The sequence below is a fragment of the Gallus gallus genome, chromosome 18, assembly GCF_016699485.2.
Source record: "Gallus gallus isolate bGalGal1 chromosome 18, bGalGal1.mat.broiler.GRCg7b, whole genome shotgun sequence".
NCBI classification, from domain to species: domain Eukaryota; kingdom Metazoa; phylum Chordata; class Aves; order Galliformes; family Phasianidae; genus Gallus; species Gallus gallus.
In genome coordinates, this window is record NC_052549.1 from 11,171,248 (window position 1) to 11,192,472 (window position 21,225).

General features: G+C 55.7%; 2 protein-coding genes across 4 annotated transcripts; one reads left to right on the forward strand and one right to left on the reverse strand.

Annotated features, from left to right (window-relative positions):
* Nucleotides 1-547: 547 nt before the first annotated feature.
* USH1G (USH1 protein network component sans) lies at nt 548-20,553 on the reverse strand. The gene is given in 5 exon segments (XM_426242.7): nt 548-4,325; nt 4,327-5,092; nt 9,833-13,640; nt 19,484-19,629; nt 20,133-20,553. Coding segments are annotated over 3 exon segments (1,410 nt in total). The 5' UTR covers nt 9,997-13,640; nt 19,484-19,629; nt 20,133-20,553; the 3' UTR covers nt 548-3,845.
* On the forward strand, nt 12,564-19,489 carry OTOP2 (otopetrin 2). 3 transcript variants are annotated; one of them, XM_015295462.4, is made up of 7 exons: nt 12,564-12,625; nt 13,098-13,632; nt 14,526-14,662; nt 14,912-14,970; nt 15,615-15,748; nt 16,149-17,032; nt 18,002-19,489. In XM_015295462.4, the coding sequence occupies exons 2-7, from the start codon at nt 13,230-13,232 to the stop codon at nt 18,170-18,172; spliced, it is 1,788 nt and encodes a 595-aa protein (XP_015150948.2). In that variant the 5' UTR covers nt 12,564-12,625; nt 13,098-13,229; the 3' UTR covers nt 18,173-19,489. The 3 variants fall into 3 exon arrangements, with proteins under 3 accessions (XP_015150948.2, XP_004946417.2, XP_003642416.2); XM_004946360.5 differs by having other exon boundaries at nt 13,207-13,632; XM_003642368.6 differs by having other exon boundaries at nt 13,210-13,632.
* Nucleotides 20,554-21,225: the final 672 nt, after the last annotated feature.

Sequence of the window (21,225 nt, forward strand, 5' to 3'; positions counted from 1 at the left end):
AGGAGCCAGGATCCTTCCTCTGCCCCACTCAGGGTTTTTGCCACCTCTCTGAAGTGCTCCCACTCTCCTCTGCATTTCCCTCCTGCACCTGCTGCCCGTGTGCACAGGGATGGGGACACACAGAGGCAGCATTCCCAAAATGCAGCCTGAGCCAGCTGGGGCAGCACCCCACAGACACAGCGGGTTTGGCTGCAATGCGGCCAGGCCAGGCAAGCTCCAGTGAGACAGTGGGATGGAAGCCAAGGGGCACCGAACCCAGCCCGACTTGTCCTCATACCTCCTCTAGGGCACAGGTCCCTGAGCAGGGCAGGGGTCCCTGCACTGCAGCTCAGCCCAGGGACTGCAATGGGGGACAGGGAGAGCTGGGAGGTGATCTGCTCTTCCTGCTGGCACCAGGCAATGCATGCAAGTTGGAGCTTGGCGTGCTGCACTGGGGAAAATTGTTTCTGGTTGCTGCTGAAGTACACCTTAAAAGGTTAAAGAATTCTCTGCGCCCCCCCCCCCCCCTCCCCCCCAGCCTCGTACACTTCTGCAGAAACAGCTGTGTACCACCACCATGGGGACTGAGAAAAGAGATCACAGCCACAACCCCACAGCTGCAGAGCAAACCACAGCAAAGCTGAAAATCTCAGATCAGGCACTTGCTTACATCCAGGTTCTCATGCTGTCCTCTGCAAGGAATCAAGTTCAAGCTGCACCCACACACAACCAGTGCTCTCAGCCCTGCCCTGGCCATGAGTAGAGGTGCTGGGATGCAGACGTTGCTCTGCACCAATGCTGCACCCCCACTTCCCCAGGATGCTCCATGATGTTCCCCAGCACTCCTCCAGAGCAAGCTGGGAACAGCACTACTGGGGAGCTCACTCAGAGGGAGAACCCATGTTTTACAAATTTACAAATTGTGTGAAGCAGACCTAGAAAACAATTTACTGTGCTCATGCTCACAGGTGCGACCCCAGCACCTGCAGGGCCAAACCCAGCCCCAGCAAGAGGGGTGGCATTTGGGGCCACATACAGCCCTGTGCTCTGATGGGAACAAAGCCACACGCAGAGGGTGCTCTGTGTTGACCCCCCACAGTGCTGCCTCCATCCCGGCCATCCCCTCCCGTCTGCACACCATGTTACTCAGCTGTCCGGCCAGGAAGTGAATTCGCAGCAGGATGGACAGGAAATTGCTAAGCAAATGGTGTGCAATGGTGCATGCTGTCCTGGCAGGTCGCTGACCCCAGCGCTGCCCTCCGCCTGGCACTGCCGTCAGTCGCCAGCTCCCAGCGTGGAGCACAGCACAGGGCCGGGGACTGAGTGCTGCTGCTGCCTGGCCTCCAGGAGTCACCTCCAGCTGTGGGACCCACTTGGTGTCCCCCAGCCACTCCTGGCTTCCTTTGTGGTACCCAGGAGTTAGGGATGCTACATCTTCTGCACCATTGGAGTAGGGAAACACATGCCTAAACACAGGAGCTTGTTTTTGCTGATTTAGCATGGAGAGCAGCACAAGGAGGGAAGGTGTTTAGGGCTTAGGGCATAAAGGGATGTGGATTTGTGGTTCCCTGCTGGGTCTGGTCACCCCAGATGTGGTGGCTGGTGTTTGCTAGCAGACAGCATGGGGCCAGGACAACCCGCCTGCTGCCTGGGTTTCTGTTTGGGACGGTATGGAAGGGTGTTCTCCAGGGTGTGCCAGCCCTGGCCTCCACCCTGCTTTCACAAGCACCCACTCCAAAAGGAGCTTGTTGATGTTGGTTGCAGAGGAGATGCAATTAGTAGCGGTGAGATTTACCTGCCAGGGCCTGGCTGTGCCAGGGGACGGGGGACAGCCACATCCCCGCATCCCAGGGATGAGCAAAGCTCAGCTCCATCCCCAACCCTGAGGGACGCAGCAACCCAGGGTGAGCCGCCTGCCGCGGGACCGGGCGATGCCGCCCGGGATGGGGACATGGAGCATCCTGCCCTGCAGTGCTGCGGGAAGTGACACGGTGGGAGACTGAGGAGCCACGGCCGAACACCACAGCAGAGCTCAGAGAGCGTCCGCGTCACCACCCGGCTTTGGTCCGTCCCCGCAGCTGTGGAGGTGACCGCGTTGGTCTCGGGGGGCTTCCCGGCACCTGTCTGTCCCGCGGCGCTCGGCGGCACATCGCTCTTCAGCTCAGCCTTCGCAGCAGCTCCCCGGAGGAGAGCCACGTCGGGAGAGCGGATCGCTGTGTTCCCACAGCCTCACAACAGCAGCCGCTCCGCGTCCCCGCGGCGCGGCCCACCGCGCTTCCCGGGCCGGACCCAGCAGAGGGAGCTGTGACACCGGGAGCTGAGCGCCGATGCATTGGGGGGCTCGGACCGGGCCGTGCTGCACCCAGCTGTGGTGCCCACCGGTGCTGCCTCCAGTCCTGGGAAGTTCTGGGTGAAATTCCAGGCTCAGCTGCTCCTGCAAGGACAGGACAGACACACTGCCCGCGTGGGACAGCCATCCAACCAGCGCGTTGTAAGGCAGTGTCAGCAACAGGCAACAACCCAACAGAACAGCGTCTTTGTTTCAGATGATGATGATTCCCACAGCACTGGTCAGTCTCACGGACACGCTGAGCCCCACTGGCAGAAAGCAGGGCTGGCAAGTCTCAAGCTGAACAGCCCCAAAACAGGGTAACCAAAACTCCCTTCCAAACCACAGCATCAAACAACGGACAGAAGCAACCGAGGACCAGGAGACACAGCTCCACAGCCCCACGGCTCCACAGCCCCACAGTCCCACAGCTCCCCGCTCCTCTACCCAGTGCCCCAAATCAACCACTTGCTCAAGAAAGAACAGATGTGATTGTTTATTTTGGGTCCCTTTGAAAATACCATCATACTGCTCCTTCCTTTCATGGCTTCGTGTGGTCTCAGGCCCACATGCATTCCTCTGGTGAGTGGGGGTGGCAGCTGCCCGGTCCCATCCCAGCAGCCATCCTCCATCGGGTACCGCTGGGAGCATCTCACGGACGGAGCAGAACGGGGAACAGGAGGGCAGGGCTCAGGGATGGACGGGGACGGCTGCAGCTTTCAGCTGCCCCAGGAAGAGAGTCTCTGGCTTGTGATTTCTGGCAACTTAGAACTGGGTTTGTTTCATTAAAAAAAAAAAAAAAATAGTGAAATGCTGCTGCTGCTATCTGCAAAAGGAAAGAGAAAAGCCTGTCAGCACCCTGGAGGTCCAAGACTGAGCTGTGCTGGAAGCTGGAAAGACGAGCAAGAAACACACAGGTTTGTGAAGGATGGGAAGCTAAAGGAGCTCAGTGGTTGGGGTGTCAGCAGATGTGACAGCGGGGACACCCATGCTAATAAGTTCAGTTCACCTCAATGGCAAGCATGCAGGCCTTCAAACCAAGCCAAACAAGCCCTGGAAAGGCCGTAAATTAACAGCTCCAACCCAGATAACGCAATCTCCAAAGATCTCTGAAGATCTGAAGCTCCTGGGAAGGATGGCAATGGCACTGGGCAGCGTGCTCAGCCTGCTCCCACTGGGAACCATCATTACCTCTTCCAGAAGGTGAAGAGTCAAAGCAAGCGTGAGTGTGGTTGGAAATCCTCGCTAGGGGACTCAGAAGAATCAGACCACAGAGCAGTCTGCATTCATGGAGGTTATGAAACAAAGCAAGGACTTCACATCCTGCCCAGCCACAAGGGCTGTTGAGCAATGAACTAACGCTATGGCCACCTCTCTGAGCTCTCATCATTTCCACACAAGCAGGAATTTGCTCACACACAGAAGCACGGAGGTTACCTGGACTCCTACTTTTCCAAGTGAGTTGGAAAGCAGACCTTACATTATCCAAATCTCCACCCGCTGAAAGGTTTAATCGCTCAGTGGCCCCATCTCCTACTTACAGTTCAGTGTCTACAATAACATCTGGCCTCTCCAGAGTCTGCCGTCTCCTCTGGATGGCATCCACAATCTTTTTCCTGGGGCCCAATGGGATGTTGATGCTCTTCAGGTCATTGTCTGAGCACAGCATGAGGGCCTCCAAGTCGATCTTTTCCTTCTTCAGGATGGAGATGAACTCAAACATGTGCAGGGAAGCCAGGAAGGTCTCCAGGGGGCTGCTGTCTGGTTCATCGTCGTCGTCGAGGCCCAGCTCCACCTCGTCCCAGGGCAGCTCCTCCGCGTTCCTCTCCTGCAGGCTGTTGGCACTGCCAATGCTGTCGTTGAGACTTGGCGAGCGCTGCAGGCGGCCGCGCAGTTTGAGCCCTGCCCCGTCCGCGTTGCCCTCCCCCAACACGCCGGCGTCCTCGCGGCCGATCCCGAAGAGCCCGCTGCTGACGTAGTTGCGCCGGAACACCATGGTGCCCAACCCGGGGCGGTTTGAACAAGGACTCGTGGCCGGAGTCGGTGCTGACTTCCGAGTGGGCCGAGTCCATGTGCAGGCCTGGGTCGCTTATGGCACGGGAGACGGTGTCCTCGTCGGTGAGGAACATGTCTCGGATATTGCGCCGAGTCCACTCCTTGGGGCTGGCGTAGGTGCCCTGCTTCACAAACATGACGTCGTTCCCCAGCTGCAGGCCGGACAGAGACCGCACGCTTTTCCTCCCGTCCTCATAGATTTTGAACGTCCCGTCCACCTGCTTCTTCCTCTCCAGCTTCCTCTGTATTTTCGTCTTTCCCTTGGCTGTGCCGTGGATGGTGGCTTGTGAGTATGGCAGAGAGGTCACCATGGACATGTGCTGGAACTTCTTGCTTAAGGTGCTACTCGAATAGCTGGAGAAGCTCATGGTGTCCGAATTATCCGACATTTCCTTCCTGTACCTTTTCTCCATCCTTTCGTGGTGCTTCTTCTGCAGCTTCACGCAGTCCTTGATCCTCCGCTCGGCGTCCCGGAACGCCTTGTCCTTCAGCTTGCTCACCAGCTTGGGGTTGAGGCTGCTCTGCTTCGCAGCGATGGAGTCCAGGTAGCGCACGCACTCCATGTGCCCCTTCATGGCTGCCATGTCCAGCGGGGTGTGGTAGTCGTTGTCCAGGCACCAGATGTTGGCCCCAAAAGAGATGAGGAAGGAAAGGCAGTTCAGGTGGCCGTTGGCTGCCGCCAGGTGAAGAGGTGTGTTCCCCCAGATGTCGCATTTGTCCGGATCCCCCCTACACAGAAGGAACAGAAGTGGTCAGCACGCTGCCTCGACTGGCAGGCTCTGCTGAGAGATGTCCTACAGAACGCGCTGTTGAAGGCACACAGGGCAGAGCAGCACCTGTTTTAAGTCTTTTGATGGGGGTGTGCAATGCCATGGAATTGTCTGACAGACAGACCTACAGTAATTCCCATGACTTCAATTTAGCTCTCAGGAGATTTGTGTTCCTCCATCAAACCAGTTTTTGGAGGAAGACAGGCCAGGTTCTGATTAGCCCAGAACCGAGATGGAAGGCTGATTCCAGCTCAGGCCTCAGAGTTTCCAACCTCAAACATACCACCAGGCATTATTCAGATACCATCTCCAAATCCTCATTCAGATTCCACAGAGAGACATCCCCAAATGCCCCTCCATACACCACAACCTAAGTGGGACTCCATGGCATCCCACCACGATGGGAACACCACCACAAAAGGGCCACCCCATCCTCAGCACAGGCTCTGAACACCGCACTGCACCTTTGCACCTCCCTGCTGTCCGTGCCGGGGAACCCAGAGCAGCAGAGGGGGCACGACTTCAGGAGGGAATGAGGGCAGGGCTGCGGCACTGCCTCCAGGTTGGGGTCCTGGGGGGGCTGCCGTACCACGCCTGGTTTCAATTGCACGTTGGTATGAGCACACCCCAAGAATCCAGTTTCAGAGAAAGTGCAGATAAGGTTTCTGCACTCCTCAAGAGCTGAACACGTGATTAACGCCATTGATGTCTCTTCTCACACCGTGCCCTGTCCCCACTCTGCTGCTGGGGCACAACTTGCCCACACCTCCTGCCTCCCTTGACGGGACAGACACAGACATAGGACTGGGAGACTTTCATCCTTCTGCCGTTCTTCTGTATCTGTGATCTGCTGGAACAAGAGATGGCTCACACCCCTGCTGGCACCAGCTTTCACTCGAGCGTGTGTGCTAATGATATGCAGCCAGCAGTACCTGTCAACAGAGCACTCTCCTTCATGAGCATGGATAAGGCAAAGCTTTCTGTGGCTCCATGCAGCTCCTGCCCCGTTCCCCTCCGTCCCCCCCCCCCCATGGGCTCCATGGGAACCCGGTGCTGTCCCTTTACCACAAGGTTCCTGTTACGCAGCAGCTGGCCAAAAGGCTCAGAACTGTGTAAGGGAACTGAGCCCCACAAACCCTACAGGATTTATGTATTCAGAGCTTTTGACATCTCCTATAGGAGCAGAGAAAGGCTGCAAAGATGAGGGGGCTGAGAGGAGGAGGACGGGGAGGCTGCGGAGCTGAGGCACCATCAAGGCACCAGGAGAGGTCCTGCAGCAATGCCGAGCTCCCAGGAGCAGTAACCCCCCAGCCCTCCCTCCACCCCTGTAGTGACATGTCCAGGCTGGGAAATTCATGGGCAGGATAAATATTTGATGATTTGCAAGAGAGGAGTGAATTATTGATGCAGCTGGATTAAAGAGCCAGCGAAACTGGAACTGCTGGGGCTGGTGGTGGGGTCCAAGGGCACGAGAGGGGCCGCACGCGTGTGGGGATCTGTGATTTGGATGGGCACTTGGCAGTGGGCTCAGATGGATCAGCCTTGCTGCCCAAGGCAAGCTGCATGGATGCTTCACTGTAATGTAACCCTCACATCCACCCAGTTTGGGTGGCAAAGAGCAAAGCCAGAAAGGTCCTGGGGGATTCACATCCGAAGGTCTACTTTGCTCATCCTTTCATTGCCTCCGAGAATAAACAAGGGGAAAGGTCACCAAACCCAGCTTTCTCTGAACATTTCCACTGGCTAGAAGCAAAACTTATAATGCAGAATTGGATCCCTAGGTCCCTTTGTCCCATAAATGTCTGCCAGAGGCACTAAAAACAAGGAAGGAGCAATGCTGACTTGTAAAGTAGCATGGATAATAACCAGCCCTCCCCCCCGCTGGGTGCCCGTCTGCCCAAAACTTCACCTCCAGGCACTGCGCATCGGCAGATGCTGACTGCAGGGTCCACTAAGTGGGAACACATTTTAATAACAGGTGTGAAGCTCAGCGCTTCTCAGCTTCAAAGTGTTTTTGAGTGCTGAGTCAACTCCCATAATCATCACTATTAAAAACGCTGTTAATTGAGCTCCCTGGGTGGATGTGTGCATCTCCTGAGTCACCGCGTTCTCCCCATGACGCGCATCTCACTCCCTTCCTGCTGGTTTTCCCCTTCCACTTCTCCCTGGGACCCCAATTAGCCCGGGATCTGCTGGCACTTACACACGTCCTCCCCTGCCCACATGCGCAGAGTTCCTCCATAGCAAGGGGCTGGCTCATGGCACACTCAGGTGTGGGAAGGAGTGGGGCCTCTGACTGGGATGCAGAGCAGCCCTGGGTTCTGCAAAGCACGTGGCAGTGTTTTGTAGGGAGAGCAGAAAATCATTCACGGCTCGAGGAAAAACCAACCAGCTTCAGGGAGATGATGTAAGCAAGGCTTAGAAACGAGCAGAAAAATGAGCTTGGGACCCAGCACAGAGCCTGAGGTGCTGCACTGCAAGCTTTGCTGAGGCAGGGATTCAGCTTTTGTCCAATGAGTTCAGGTTCCACAAACCCAGCAGCTCCACGTGAGGTTTGGCTCAGGGCTGTCTGCGGCACCGATCGCACTCCATCCCACTCCTGTGCTGACCCCCAGGCTGCACCCCTGAGCTCCCCACTGCCCCGGCCACAATGCACAGAACTGCCTGTGGATCTGGACAGCAGAAAGATGTACTCCACAGCTCCGTGGGCTCCCCCAGCCAAGGAGGTGCTCCCCGCAGAGCCCCTCATCCCCTGGAGATCTGGAGCTGGACTGACGCCCATCACTGCCACAGCAGTGCATAACAGACCGTGCTGAAGAATGACCGCCCCTGAAAATCTGCAGCACTAAATGCCAGCCAGCCTCTTTTCCCATCCATTGAGTTAACTGGGGTTTTTTTCCTCCGCCAGAGCCCAGCCAGGAGGAACAAAAAGGCTTTTTGTGTCGCTAACAAGAAGGATGAGCACTGCTGTCCCCTCTGCCCATCCCCTCCAGCAGTGGCACTGAGCAAACAGTCCACTGCAGCATCTCTCCACTGCCCAGCATTGGGTTTGCAGCAGTCTGGGGCATTGGACATGCTCAGGTGCCCCCAAGATCCCAAATCTCCCCTTGCTCTACACCATTTCCCCTCCCCAGCACCCCTGGCTGGGAGTTTTTCCATTCCTCGGCACGGGATGGAGGGGTGAAGAGGTTTTGCTGCTGTGTGTGTGGTGCTGGGCACGCAGAGAAGGACGCCCGCTTTGCCCTGCCATCCATCACCTAAAGGGCACCGTCCCTCTGCCGTGCCATTTTCCCGGTCAGCAGCAAATGTATATTAGGCCATTAATTAAACAGCAGCTGAGCTGCGCTCAGACACATCCAGCAGGATTTAATTTAATGTGACTCTATAAAAGAGGCTCCCGTGCAGAACTGTAACCCTTGAGCTTGGTGGAGGGCACAAATATGTGGGTCAGCACCGGGCAGCCTTCGGACCCATCCCACTCCAGCAAGGCTCCTGGCTGTCAGAGCATCTTCAGAATCCTTTCCAGCAGCAGTATGTGCCCTGCCGAGAGCAGACCAGGGAATCCCCTCCTGGGTTCCATGCTCAGAGCACAGCATTGCCCTCTCCCCAATGGATATTCTATCCTGAGCTTTCCCCTGTTGTGCGAGGCACCAAAGGACTTCTCAAAATGGATGTACACAGCCTTTCTGGCTCTGAATTTGAAGACAAAATGCTTTATAATGGAAGGGCTGTAGCGTGTGATGGAGCTCTGCCTGTAAACACAGCCCTTGGGCCGAAGTGGACCAAAGCATCAGAAGATACTGAGCCCAGAACAGGAACAGCGGAGATGCAGCTGATCACATACGAGAGAGAAAACACAGCCCAGGGCTGTGGCGCAGGTGGGAAAGTGCCATCCCAGGAGCTGACAGATGCCTTTAGATGAGATGTTCAGCAAAGCTACGCGGAATGAGTACTGACGTGTGCTCCTGGAGGAGGTGAGGGAGGAAAGGTGAGGGAGAACAGGAGAGAACAGGAAGGCATCAGGTGCAGCACACCTCGCTGTAGCACAGACCTCGCACAGCTTCACCCCTGCACCAACGCACAAAGCCCTCCTGGTACCAGGTCCCTCCCTCTGTGCATCCACACCAGCAACCCTCAGACCTGCCAGCCCCAGCATCCCTGCTTGGGTGGACTTAAATCTGCCCCCAGGTAATCTGCTGCTCGGTTTCCTGAGCTCCAGGGGCAAACCAGGCTGCTGGTGGGGCGCATCCCGATCCTGCTTTGTGTAGGACAGGCATGCATCACCCGCTGCCAGCTGGCACAGCACACATCCCTCCTCCATGCAAGCATTCTGTGGGACAGAAGGAGTACTCGTTGTCTCTGTCCTCTCATTCAGAAGGACTTGCTCTGTGTCAGTGACCCAATGTGCCAATGTTTCGGCTCTGCCTGTCCTTACAGGACCTGACTCAGGGCTCCCACAGGGGGACACAGCCCTACCTGGGAGCTACAGAGCAAAGGGTTGGTTAAAGGGTCAAAGAAGCCTGGAAAACCCAGAGTGGGCATAGGAGAACAACAGTGAGAGAAAAATAACAAGTAAGGGACAGGAGTGAAGGTGGTATGGACAGCAACCATCACTCTGTAGGACAACTGCACAGGGAAGGGGGAAAGCCGTGGTCCGCACTACTCTGCTGCAGGGAACCCCGCACCCTCCAGCACTCACCCTCTGCTGACGATGAGGCGCAGGGCGTCCAGGTTGCCATGGTAGGCGGCCCATAGGGTGGGGGTCATGCCATCTTCGTCCGGAGAGTTCAGGTCCTTCTTGGTGGCTTCCTTCAGCAGGTCCAGGTAGCCATCCCGGGCCGCTCGGTGGTATTGATCATTCATGGTGTGCAGCGGTCCCCGGGAGAGCACATGGGTGCACAGGGGGCTCAGGGAGCGGGCATGGGGAAGGGGAGCTGCCAGGAGGGCCCCGTCACCTCGTGCAGCTCTGCCCTTAGCAGGACACCTGAGAAGCGCAGGCAGGGAGGCAGGGACTCCTTCCAACCCAGCCACGCTCTCCAGGGCTTCCCCTGGGTCCTAAACATCCCCCGGCACCTCCGCAGCGCAGTAGAAGCTTCAATTAAGCAGCACTGCTGCACCACGCTCAGCCAAGTGCTGTGGATGTGGGGTCACCCTGAGACAGCTTGCCAGGTCTGAATGTCTCCTAACAGAGCAGGCAGAAGGTATCATGGGCTGAATCCTGCCTCTTGCTCTATATGCACCTGACCTCAACACAGTCGGGGGGGCTGATGAAGCAGCAGTGGGGGCTCAGCCTCATTACAGCGGGGACATGGAGGGACCCCAAAACCATCCCTGCTTGTGTCTGAGTACCTCTGCCATGACGTGTTGGAGGGGCAACGTGAGTCCTCCAACACCTTTCATGCTGACACCAAATTTCTGCGGGGAGCTGCTCAGTGCCAGGGAATCTGCTCTCACAGGATGACAGGATTCCCAGGCCCGGGGCACCCTCTGCTGTTAGGAGGTGCCAAGATGAGCCCGGATGTCGCCCACGGCACGTGGCTGTGGCAGCGCATTGTATCACCCAGTGAACCCCAACCCCTGGGCCGTGCCATCAGGGAGGAGGAATTTCCTGCTCCTCTCTGTGCTGAGCCCCAGCGGTGCCCTATGGCAGTGGAGTTCTCTGCCAGCCTTGTGCCTGGCTCCAGGGGTGGCACGGGATGGGCTGGGAGAGGGGTGAGAAAGGGAGGGTGGCCCAGAGCAGCACCGGGTGCAGTGACTGAGCCCGGGGTGACGGCGCTGAGTCCCACCCACAGGTCCTCTACTGCACAACCATCCGTCATGGATGCACCGCACATAGAGGTATTTGCTGCCGGGATCCTTCAGGTGAAAAGCAGCCTAGTAATGCCTGCAATTCATTACTGAGGTTATTTAATGATTCCTGCACTATTACTTGCTACACTTGTTATTACCGTGCTCTGTGGTGGCTCCCACGGGAGACTGAGAGTGTTGCCCAAGGCAGGAAACGCTCCTTCCTCTGCTCCTGCTGTCAGTGCAGCTCTCTGCATGCTGCACTGTACCTGGAGGCATTCGAGGCCAGGCTGGACGTGGCTCTGGGCAGCCTGGTCCGGTGGTTGGTGGCCCTGCCCCTGGCAGGGGGTTGGAACGAGATGAGCATTGTGGTCCTTTTCAACCCAGGCCATTCAGTGATTCCATGCACAGTCTGCAGCGCCCACACGCTGTGCGGAGGCTCTGGACAAGGTGAGCACAGTGTGTACGGAGAGCCGTGTGAGCCCTTATTGCTCCCTGCCCTCTTCTGGGCAGCCCAGCTGCAAATGCTCCAACAGTACCCACCGCTGACTGCCAGCCAGGGGTTTTCTTGCCATGAGGCAGTGCATCTCATAAGCAGCAGCTCAGTATTGAGTCCCCAGATAAAACCAGCATCACTAAACCACCATCACTAAAAAGCAGCTGAAAAGTCATCTGTGTTTTACTGGGCTTTCCAGTAGACCCCGTGCTCTTCAATCTCCCCGGCCGGCGCCGGGGAGGGCTGCGGGCTGAGAACGGCCCCGCTCAGCGCAGCCGCGGGGTGCGGCGGCAGCCGGTGGGTGGCAGCAGGGGAGCGGCAGCGCCGCGTGCGCCGCGGCAGGAAAGGAAACGGCCCGGGGAGGTTTTCCTCTCGAGGAACGACGCTCGCCCTGCGCTGCGTCTCCTCGTCTCCCCGCTGCAGTGTGACACTGAAGTCGCACACAGCCCCACCCCAGGCTCCCGCCCGCCCCAGCCTGCTCCCATCCCAGCTGCTCGTTTCTCCTTGAAATGGGAGAGTAAAAGCGCCCAGCGAGCAGCGAAAGGCGATCCCACCCTGAAAGGCAGCGCGTCGGCGGAGGGAGCAAAGATTCCCGTCCTCAGATGCTGCTCCGCTTTCGTGCTAAACCGTCCTCCTCGTGGGCCGACACCGAGCTGCCCTTGGCAACGAAACGATACAAACACAGATTTCTTTTTTTGCCTTAAAAACATTCCTGTGCAGGGCAGGCTGGGAGCACGCCGCGGGGAATGGCACAGGGTGAGGCACAGTGTTTGCCATGCTTAGTTAACCAGAACAAGCCCAGCTCCGTCAGCAAAAGGTTCGTCACCTAAAGCGCCTTCTCTGCAGGGATGAGAGATGCTGCAGTGAAATTCGCCTGGTTTGGTGGCTTCGCTCTGCCTATGGCAGCTGTGACCCTGCGGCCGAGCGGTCGTGCCACACTCAGCAGTGCTCTCACCTCATGCCCTCCCCAGGTAAATAACTCTTATCTCCTCATCTTTTGTACTTCCCCAAAACCAGCAATTGCCCAAAATGGATCATGTGAGTTTCCCTGAGAAGTCCATGAAGCACTGCTGCCAGCTCCAGACATGGTATAAATCACGGAGACAACCCAGCGGGTATAAATTCTTTGGCTTGATTGAGCTGTAGCAACGGGGAAACCTCTCCAGCAGCCCGGCGAGAGCGGAGATTGGACTCCAGGCAGCAAAGCAGGTTGGTGCAGTGCTCAGTTTGAGTAGCTGCTTTGCTTTGTTTCAGGCTTTTCACAGGGAATTGAGGTGCTGAGCCTGGTACAGAGGGCTGGCAGAGGTGGCTCACATCACTCTTGCAGGAACTGCTGCAAACCACAGTGTGACGTTCTGAAGGCTCCCGGGGTTTTCTCACCTTTCCTTGGCCTTCTCCTAAGCCAGTGTGACGTTTTTTCTCAGAACGTTTAGTGGTTGGCATGTAGAAGTCAAACCACATTGGACGTTTGCCCCAGGATATTTGATCTTGGGAGTGCTCTCCTGGTGTCTTTCCAGTATCTTACATCAATAAACACCAGTATATACGCTGCATGGCAAATTAGGCATTGCTTTATTAAACAGACCTGTTATCTGCCCATTCAAAAGCATCTTAAGCAAGAGGAACCGGGAAGAAACAGTTTGAATATAAGCTCATCCCTCTCTTGCTCTTCCTGTCTCAGACTCGCGCATTCCTCTGACATTCTCTCCTCCTCATACCACGTCTCACGTTGGTCCAGCCCTGGGCTGTTCACAATGAAGTGACCCCGCACTCACGGTCTCTCCTCCCAGCAGCGCTCCCCCCCAGCCGAACCATGTCTGATGAGCCCGTGCGGAAGGACAGCGAGATCAGACGGCCCAACTCCAGCATGGGCTGTGGATCCAAGGACGACAAAGCCAGCCTGGCTTCCAGCCAGACGATGTCCCTCAGCCCGCAGCCCCACCAGCCCTCCGCTCCGGGCTCCAAGGAAGTGTGGAAGAAGGGCGGCCGCATGTTCTCCATCCTGCTGGCCGTGCACTTAGCCCTGCTGGCTTGCACGCTGGTGAGCAGTGGGGCTTTTGAGAGAATTGCCGTGCATGATTACGATGTCTTTTTCCTGCTGACTGTCATGATGCTGATAGTCATCATATGGATTATCTTCTACCTCATCAGCACCTCCCGGTGCCCAGATGCCATCCTCTGCAAAGACTCCCACGCTGGACCCGTCTGGCTGAGAGGTAGGACCCTGGGGGTGAGGGCTGGATGTGAGACCACAGCATTACATACAAGATGTCAGAGATGACCTAATGCTCATTCAAACCCTTTGAAATGTTTTGAATGTATTCCCTAGCAGGGCAACTCTAATTTAGCAGAGCACTGAGTTAATTTCACATTTACGCAGTTTGGTCAGGCCCAAGAATCGTGTCCTCTTCTTAAACTTCCTTGAGCACAGCTAGTTTATAGTATATACCATAGTATATAGTAGATATACTATAGCTCATCTCCAAGCTGTGCACACTTACAAAATGCATCCTTCTCCTCCTAAATCCATGCTGGAGGCATTGGGAAGATGGCATATTCAGGCTATAGCATGTCAAGAACTGTGGTGATGTGACACTGAGGGACATGATTTGCCAGCGTGGTGGGGGTGGGCCACTGGCTGGACTTGATGACCTTAGAGGTCAAGTCCAACCTTTTGGCTGGAATTCTATGATTCTACGAGCAGTTAATGTGAGCTTTAATTATTACATGAAGGAACAACCAGCTGGGACACAACGTCCTTCCCCTGTGCTGGGCTGTAGCATCGTCTGCTCCCAGACCCTCAGGTGCCAAGTCTCCCTTTATCCGTGATGGCTCCTGGTACTTTATAATACTGGGTTCCTCCCCAGACTTGCAAGACCTGTTATCTCCAGTCAGAGCAGAGAGATGATTTGGATGGCTTTCCAAAATCTCTTCCAGCCAAAATCACTTAACATGATTCCATTGGTGCTAAGATGTCTTGGGTGGTGGGAAAGGAAAACTGAGATAGAAATAAAGCTTCTCCATGGCAATAGCTCCTCTTCTTCCTTTCATCCAACTGCATTAGCCTATGTGTGCAAACATCTTCTGTTTGGTTCTGGTTCTTCAACAGGAGGCCTGATCCTATTTGCCATTTTCAGCCTTGTCATGGATGTGTTCAAAATAGGATATTACTCCAGCTTCTACAGCTGCCTGTCTGCAATCAAGATAATGTACCCCATCGTGCAAGCAATATTCGTGGTTGTGCAGGTGAGATGGCTGAGCTGCCCCAGGGAAGAAGCTCCAACCCCAAAGGAAGAGTTCAACAACTGAGGTGGGAATAGGGTTTGGGCATGGGCAGAGCAGGGGCAGTGGGAGTGGGCAGGAGGAGCAAAGAAAGAATAGCCAACATAGGAAACGGCCAGGACTACGGGCTAACAGCCACAGAGTGAAAGATCCCTGCTTCAGAACGATGATTTCTTGCAACTAACGTCTCATTTCTCCTCTTGTCCTTGCCAGACGTACTTCCTGTGGATCTCTGCCAAAGACTGTGTCCATGTACACCTGAACGTTACCAGGTGAGCACTGCTGCTCTTTGATGCAGAGGAAGGAGGTCTCTGCAAACCTCCTGCACTCACACAGCTGAGAGGCAACAAGGGAATAATCCCATCTGCCCTAATGCTAGTCCAAATTCAACCTGCTGAGCGCCCAGCTGGCCCCAGGTCCCAGCTCATGCAGTTGAGGCTTATGGCCGTTGGATTGAGCAGAGCTGGGATCCAGTTCAAGGATATGAGCATTGCTCAAACAGATTAGTGTAAAATAAATAATTAACACTAAGTAAAATCCTTCATAGTTGACTTCTTTCCTGGGAAAGACAAAGTTGCAGCAGGTAAGCCTCAGGTTAAAGAAGAAATAAGATCTTGTCCACTTTTGCAGCACCAGAGACCAACTCAAACCTATTCATCCATTCCGTATTGAGTTCCTTCAAAGCCAACAGGAGGATTTGGGCTTTGCTAATTCTCATGAAGATGGATGCAACGTAGGAAGAGAGTTAGAGCAGCATAGCAAAAGTTTGGCTTTACAGCCCTGACCATTAAAGTGTCCACAAAGCTCCTCGGGCAGTTCCTGCAGCTCCTCTGACTGTGTGCACATCTACTACATGGATGGGACAGGTGTGGCGTAGAGCCGTTGCCTCGATCTCATCATCCTCTCCTTTCTGCAGGTGTGGCTTGATGCTGACTCTGACCACAAACTTAGCAGTGTGGATGTCAGCGGTGACAGATGAATCTGTTCACAAAGCACATTCAAAGCTGAAGAAAAATACAACAGAGGAGCTGTTCAGGTGGCTCCTGAAAGGTAATTCCCTCATCTGTGAAGCCAGCTGGTCCAGGGGTTGATCCAAAGATCAGGTTTTACCCGTTTTCAGAAGGCCCATCTGGAGCTGCTATATTAGCAGCCAAGTGTTAACATTCATTTCCTAATGAGTAGATGGAAGAGTCGGGAAGGTGGGAGGGTTTGGACAAATGGAATGGGAATGAAGGAGGGAGGGAAAGAAAGATGTAACCTGCTGCCCATCTGGCTTCTTAGGAAAAACACGACTACCAGAGAGCTGAAGTCGATGTGTTCTCGTTTCCAAAGCGGTCACATCCTTTTGTTGGCTTTGTTTTCTCTGACCCCAAGAATTCGGGTCTTTGGGGCTGCCAACAAGGCTGGCTCCCCGCCCTAACAGCGCTGCGTCTGTGCTTTCATCTTGCAGTGGGAATGAGAAGTGGCTCAACAGAAGCGTGCAATTGCAACAGCCAAATCTGCCAGATCTTCAAGAACGGCTACTTCTGGCTGTACCCCTTCAACATCGAGTACAGCCTGTTCGCCTCCGCCATGGTTTACGTCATGTGGAAGAACGTGGGGCGCTTTATAGACCACCACTCCCACCACATTCAGCGCCTGAAGTTCAGGCTCTTCCGAAGAACCTTCTTTGTGGGTATTGTGCTGGGCCTCATCATCCTGGTGAGCGGCCTGGGAGTCCTTATCGTTTATGAGGTGCAAGTGAATTCCAGCACCGAGCCCAGCAAGAAGGGCCAAGCGCTCACCATGTACTACATCTTCAACATTGTTTGTCTGGGCCTGATGTCCCTTGTCTGCATCGGGGGCTCTGTCATCTACCGCTTCGACAAGAGAGACATGGATCGGCACAAGAACCCCACGCGGACGCTGGACGTGGCGCTGCTGATGGGTGCTGCCCTGGGGCAGTACGCCATTTCTTACTACTCCATCGTCGCCATCGTGGCCAGCACGCCAAGGGACGCCATCAGCGCGCTCAACCTCACCTACGCCCTCCTCATGATTGCCCAGCACACTTTCCAGAACATCTTCATCATTGAAGGCCTTCATCGGCAGCCCCCCAAGGAGGACCACAAGCGCAGCTCTCACCAGAAGGAGCTCTACGGTCTCACCTTTGTCAACGTCAGCGCGGTGTCCCTCCGGGTGCCCGACAGCGGCAGCGTGTCGGCACTGAGCACCGGCACCGAGGGCACCATTCCTTCCGACCTCGTGCGGTCCCTCACGGCCCCCAAGAAGATAAACTGGCGGAGGAAGTTGTTAAGGGAGATCTCCATGTTCCTCCTGCTGTGCAACATCATAGTGAGTACATGCAGAGAGAAGAGCTCCTCGGGTTGGGGGGGGGCGGAGCACAGAGGAATATCTACGGAGGAAAGGATGTGCCCATGCAAAAACTGTCCCTCCTGTACTCCCACCACGCAAGAAGCAGGCTTATTCGTGCCTGTGAGAGCAGGCAGCTGTAATTGCCTTAGAAGTCACTTAAAAGAGCAGGTATTTTAGGTATTTTATAAATATTTAGGTATTTTAGGCTGTGCTGACAGAGGCCGCCCCTTATCAACAGAGTATCAGCAATGATGTTGGTGGGTACAAAAGAGTCATTCCCAGTACTTTCATTGAATATCAATAGAAATGTAGAATAGCTGACTAAAAGCAATGAAACACTTTAAATCCTTCTCTTATTTGCCCAGAGATGTAGGGTGGACCCAAAGAAAGCATCCAGTCTGGGGGCTGATACTAAACAGCCATCAACAGCCTTCCAGCCCAAACCGTTCTATGCCTCTGTGTAGATCGACGCAGCCCGGCAGCCCCAGCCTGGCCACCTCAGAGGTGCCGAGCTGCACGCTGCACCTTTGCAGGGCCTCCGGGTGCCCAGCTGGTCACACACATCGTGTCCTCAGACCAGCCAGTATCAGCGGACAAGGAGCAGACTGAGGGCTCCCACACAACCAGATATGCACACGGCTGAGCCCGGCGCGCTTTGCACACACAGAGCTGCTGCCAGCTCAGCCCCACTCATGCCTGCTCCACCCAGGAGCCGCTGCCTGCGAGCACAGTGTGCCCAACCGCGTCCCATCGTGAGGGCTCCGGCACTCAGTCCGAGGCACTGATTGCAGTTCTTTGGGTACAACAGACCATACCTGGTCTCGATGCCAACCCACACTCCTGCCCGTGCCCAGGGGGTTCTCCTCACCTCCCGGTAGCCGTCGGTGCAGGTGCATGCTGTGCCATACGCCTTTCTCACTGCAGCGTCTTCTCCCATTTCTCGAGCAGCTCTGGATCATGCCAGCGTTTGGTGCCCGGCCCCACTTTGACAACGACACAGAACTGAACTTCTATGGTGATTCCATGTGGCCGGCCATTGTGGACATTTGCCTGCCCTTTGGGATCTTCTACCGAATGCACGCAGTGGCCAGTTTGCTGGAGGTCTGCATCATGTCCTGATGAACTCTCTCGCAAGGAAGACGAGAACCTCCTCAACCCACCCACCTCCATCCCCCCCACTGGGAGCCCGGCCCCACGGCCCCCCACCCCTGCCTGAATCGCATCCTCATGCAGCGTCAGGGCATTTCTGAACTGTCAGTGGAGATCATCCCAATATAGCTCCAGATTTTATTTTTGCTACGTGTGTGTGATGTGCACATGAGTGTGTTTGAAGTTTGTATACCTTAAAAAAAAAAAAAAAAAAGGAACCAGAGCAGGATGATGGAATTTACCCTCAGTTCATGCACAGAGAACCACCTTCCTCCCTACAGCCCGTTCCCCCCACGCCACTGCTCTACTCCCCCGGGAGCGCTCGGCCCCACGGGCAGTCACTGCCTCACAGAGGGGTTGGCTCAGGGGTGAATGGCAGAGGAAGGGAAACCACTGCATCTCCGGTACGGCCAGTCAGAAACCACCTCCTGCCCTGCAGAGATGTGAACAAACCTCCGCTGCCACCAAAGGCTCCGGGAACACTTTGTCTGCCCTCTGCATTGCCCATCCACACTGCCCACGCTGAGCCCCCCCAGCACCGCCCTTCCCCTGCAGAGCGGGGTGCGATGCCGACGGCTGCAGCGCTGCTGGGAGGGCTGAGCGCGGGGCTGCCCCGGCCCTTTTCCCCCCTGATTTTCCTGAATCAGTGCTCAAGAGCCACCAAGATCATAGGGGCGAGGGAGCCCGAGGAAGAGGTTTGTTTTTCTTTTTTTTTTTAATGGATGATTTTTTTTTTTTTTTAAATAGCTGAACCTTTTTGTACACGTAATTATTTATTGATTTGCACTGTAATGCTCACCTCCCGGAGGGTCCCTCCCTGCCCCGCAGTGCATACATCATCCCATTGCTGCAGCTTCTCCCTCCACTCCCTGTGCCCTCAACGTAGGACTGCAATGCACTGCCAGCCCTGGAGGACTCGGGGCCCACACACGCAGCCCCAGCACACACCTCTGGGCGCCTGCAGCTCTCTGAGTGCCGCAGCATCACAGAGCGGGTTGGGTGGGGGGGGGACCTCAGGGCTGACCCCGTTCCATGACCCAGGGCTGCAGGTGGGAGGGATGGGCTCCCTGCACTGCGCAGAGCCCAAGCAGAGCTGAGGGCTGCCCACACTGCCCGGAGAGGTGTGTGCCCAAAGCGCACAGCTGTGCTTCGCCTGCACCCCAACACACCCACGGTTATTGTTCAGATACAGAGTGCTCCAGAGATGGCAGATTGAGCCTTTTCTTACAGGTGTGTGTGCATCTGTCAAATAAAATAACAAATAAAAGCAGATTGTGATACCTGGCATTGAGTGGAGTGGTTTTCCAACTTCCCTGCCCAGGGACCGCCTGGGTGCAGCTCCTCAGGAGGGTCCCCCCTCTGTGGGCCTGGGAGCCGCCCCACTGCCCCTCCCAGCCCCACGGATTGGTTCTCGTATCAGCATTGACCTGGTGGGGATAAAATCTCTGTCCAGAAACATTACCTTTCCTAAAACAAAAGCCCTCTCAATTTTGGCTGCAGGAGCCGCAGGTTACGGCAGGAATGAGACACTCACGGTGCACAGACGTCACTCTTACGTACACCCTTACACTGCTTTACCCCACACTGCCCAGGGGAAATACCACCTACAAGCACAGCTCTGCTCCTTGGGGGCACAATGGGTTTCCTCCATCACACCCAGGTTCCCCAGCCCAGTAACTGCTGGGGCTGAATGGGAGCGGGGGGAGATCCACTGCAGCCCCCGATCACAGAGCCACAGCCTGTGTTAAATGGGACCTCAAAAGACCAACCCCATCGCTGCCGGGTGACAGGGCAGCAGGAGCCACAGCACCCAACCGCAGGGCGTCCCACTGGGATAAACAAAACCCTGAGAATGCTGCAAACTGCTCCATCACCGCCTCCCACACCGCAGCTCCTGGGCACAGCTGTGTCAAGCAGCCCCATGCAGTACCTGGAAAAGCAGGGATGCCATCAATCCAGAGCTGCTCTGTCCTTTATACGTGCGTCCCTGGGACAGATGCCCGCAGAAAGCACTGCTGTCGGCTCCTTCTTCCACACCTGGAGATGAGGAAACTGAGGCACCAAATGGGGAGGACATTCCTGCAGGCGGCTGCTTAAGTGGCAAAAATGGAGAGCTGCAGGAAAGCAAAGGGCTTCAAAGGGGTTCTTACACTGAACCCACCAACGCAAACCCAGCAGCCCGGGGTCAGCGCAGGGCCCGCATGGAGACAGGCAGCAAAGAGCAGGAAGTCAAAAAGCACCACTCCAAAAAGAGCAGGGAAGGTCACAGGGAAGGTCACGGGCAACGACCTGAGTCACCATCCCAGTGCTGCCACGGCCTTCCATCCCCTCCTCTTGCTTCTTAATCATCTGTTATTTGAGGGCGAGTTTTGTTTTATTAGGGGAAAAAGAAGTCTTTTATCGGGGTGATTTGCTCTGAGGCGCGTCAGAGACAGGGGAGGAATCCAAGTTAATCATTGCTGTCCACGCGGAGCTGGAAGCGGATGCGGCCAGAAGTTCCAGGGCAGGGGGTGAGGATGGGGCTGCAGCACACGGTGCGGCTCAGCCCTGCAGCAGGAGCACGGCGGGGCCAGGGCAGGGCTGGGACAGCGCTCTGCGGGGGTCGTACCATGCTGACTCTCCCACCAGGAGCACCCGAATTCCAGGGGGGGAACCCCACCAACAGTGAGGAAAATGCAGAGCTGAGCATCACCAGCACAGAGTCTCGTGGGCTCCACCTGCCCAGCTCTGACGGTGACCCCAATGGGTGCTCACCCACCAGCCCCGCAGGAGACGTCACTGTCACTGTTATCAGCAGAGAGAAAGGAGAAGGGCGTGGGCTGGCCCGGAGCCACAAGGCACGCAGCATTCCTCGGAAAGCCCTTGGGCAAACACAGCCGCTGGGCACCAACCTCCTTCCTCCTTGGCTCCTGTTTACAGATCCGCTTGGCCCAGCCTGGATGCTGTTAGTGCTAAGTGCACAGATAACGCCAATAATAAGCAGCTTGTTGATAGCAGGGGGGCAAACATCACCGATAGCATTC

Excerpts from the sequence above, each read along its gene's own strand:
- OTOP2 (XM_015295462.4), top strand. The coding sequence starts at position 13,230 with ATGTCTGATGAGCCCGTGCGGAAGGACAGCGAGATCAGACGGCCCAAC. Across the intron at positions 15,749-16,148 it reads GTTCAGGTGGCTCCTGAAAG|TGGGAATGAGAAGTGGCTCA; the intron begins GTAATTCCCTCA and ends TTCATCTTGCAG. Across the intron at positions 17,033-18,001 it reads TCCTGCTGTGCAACATCATA|CTCTGGATCATGCCAGCGTT; the intron begins GTGAGTACATGC and ends TTTCTCGAGCAG.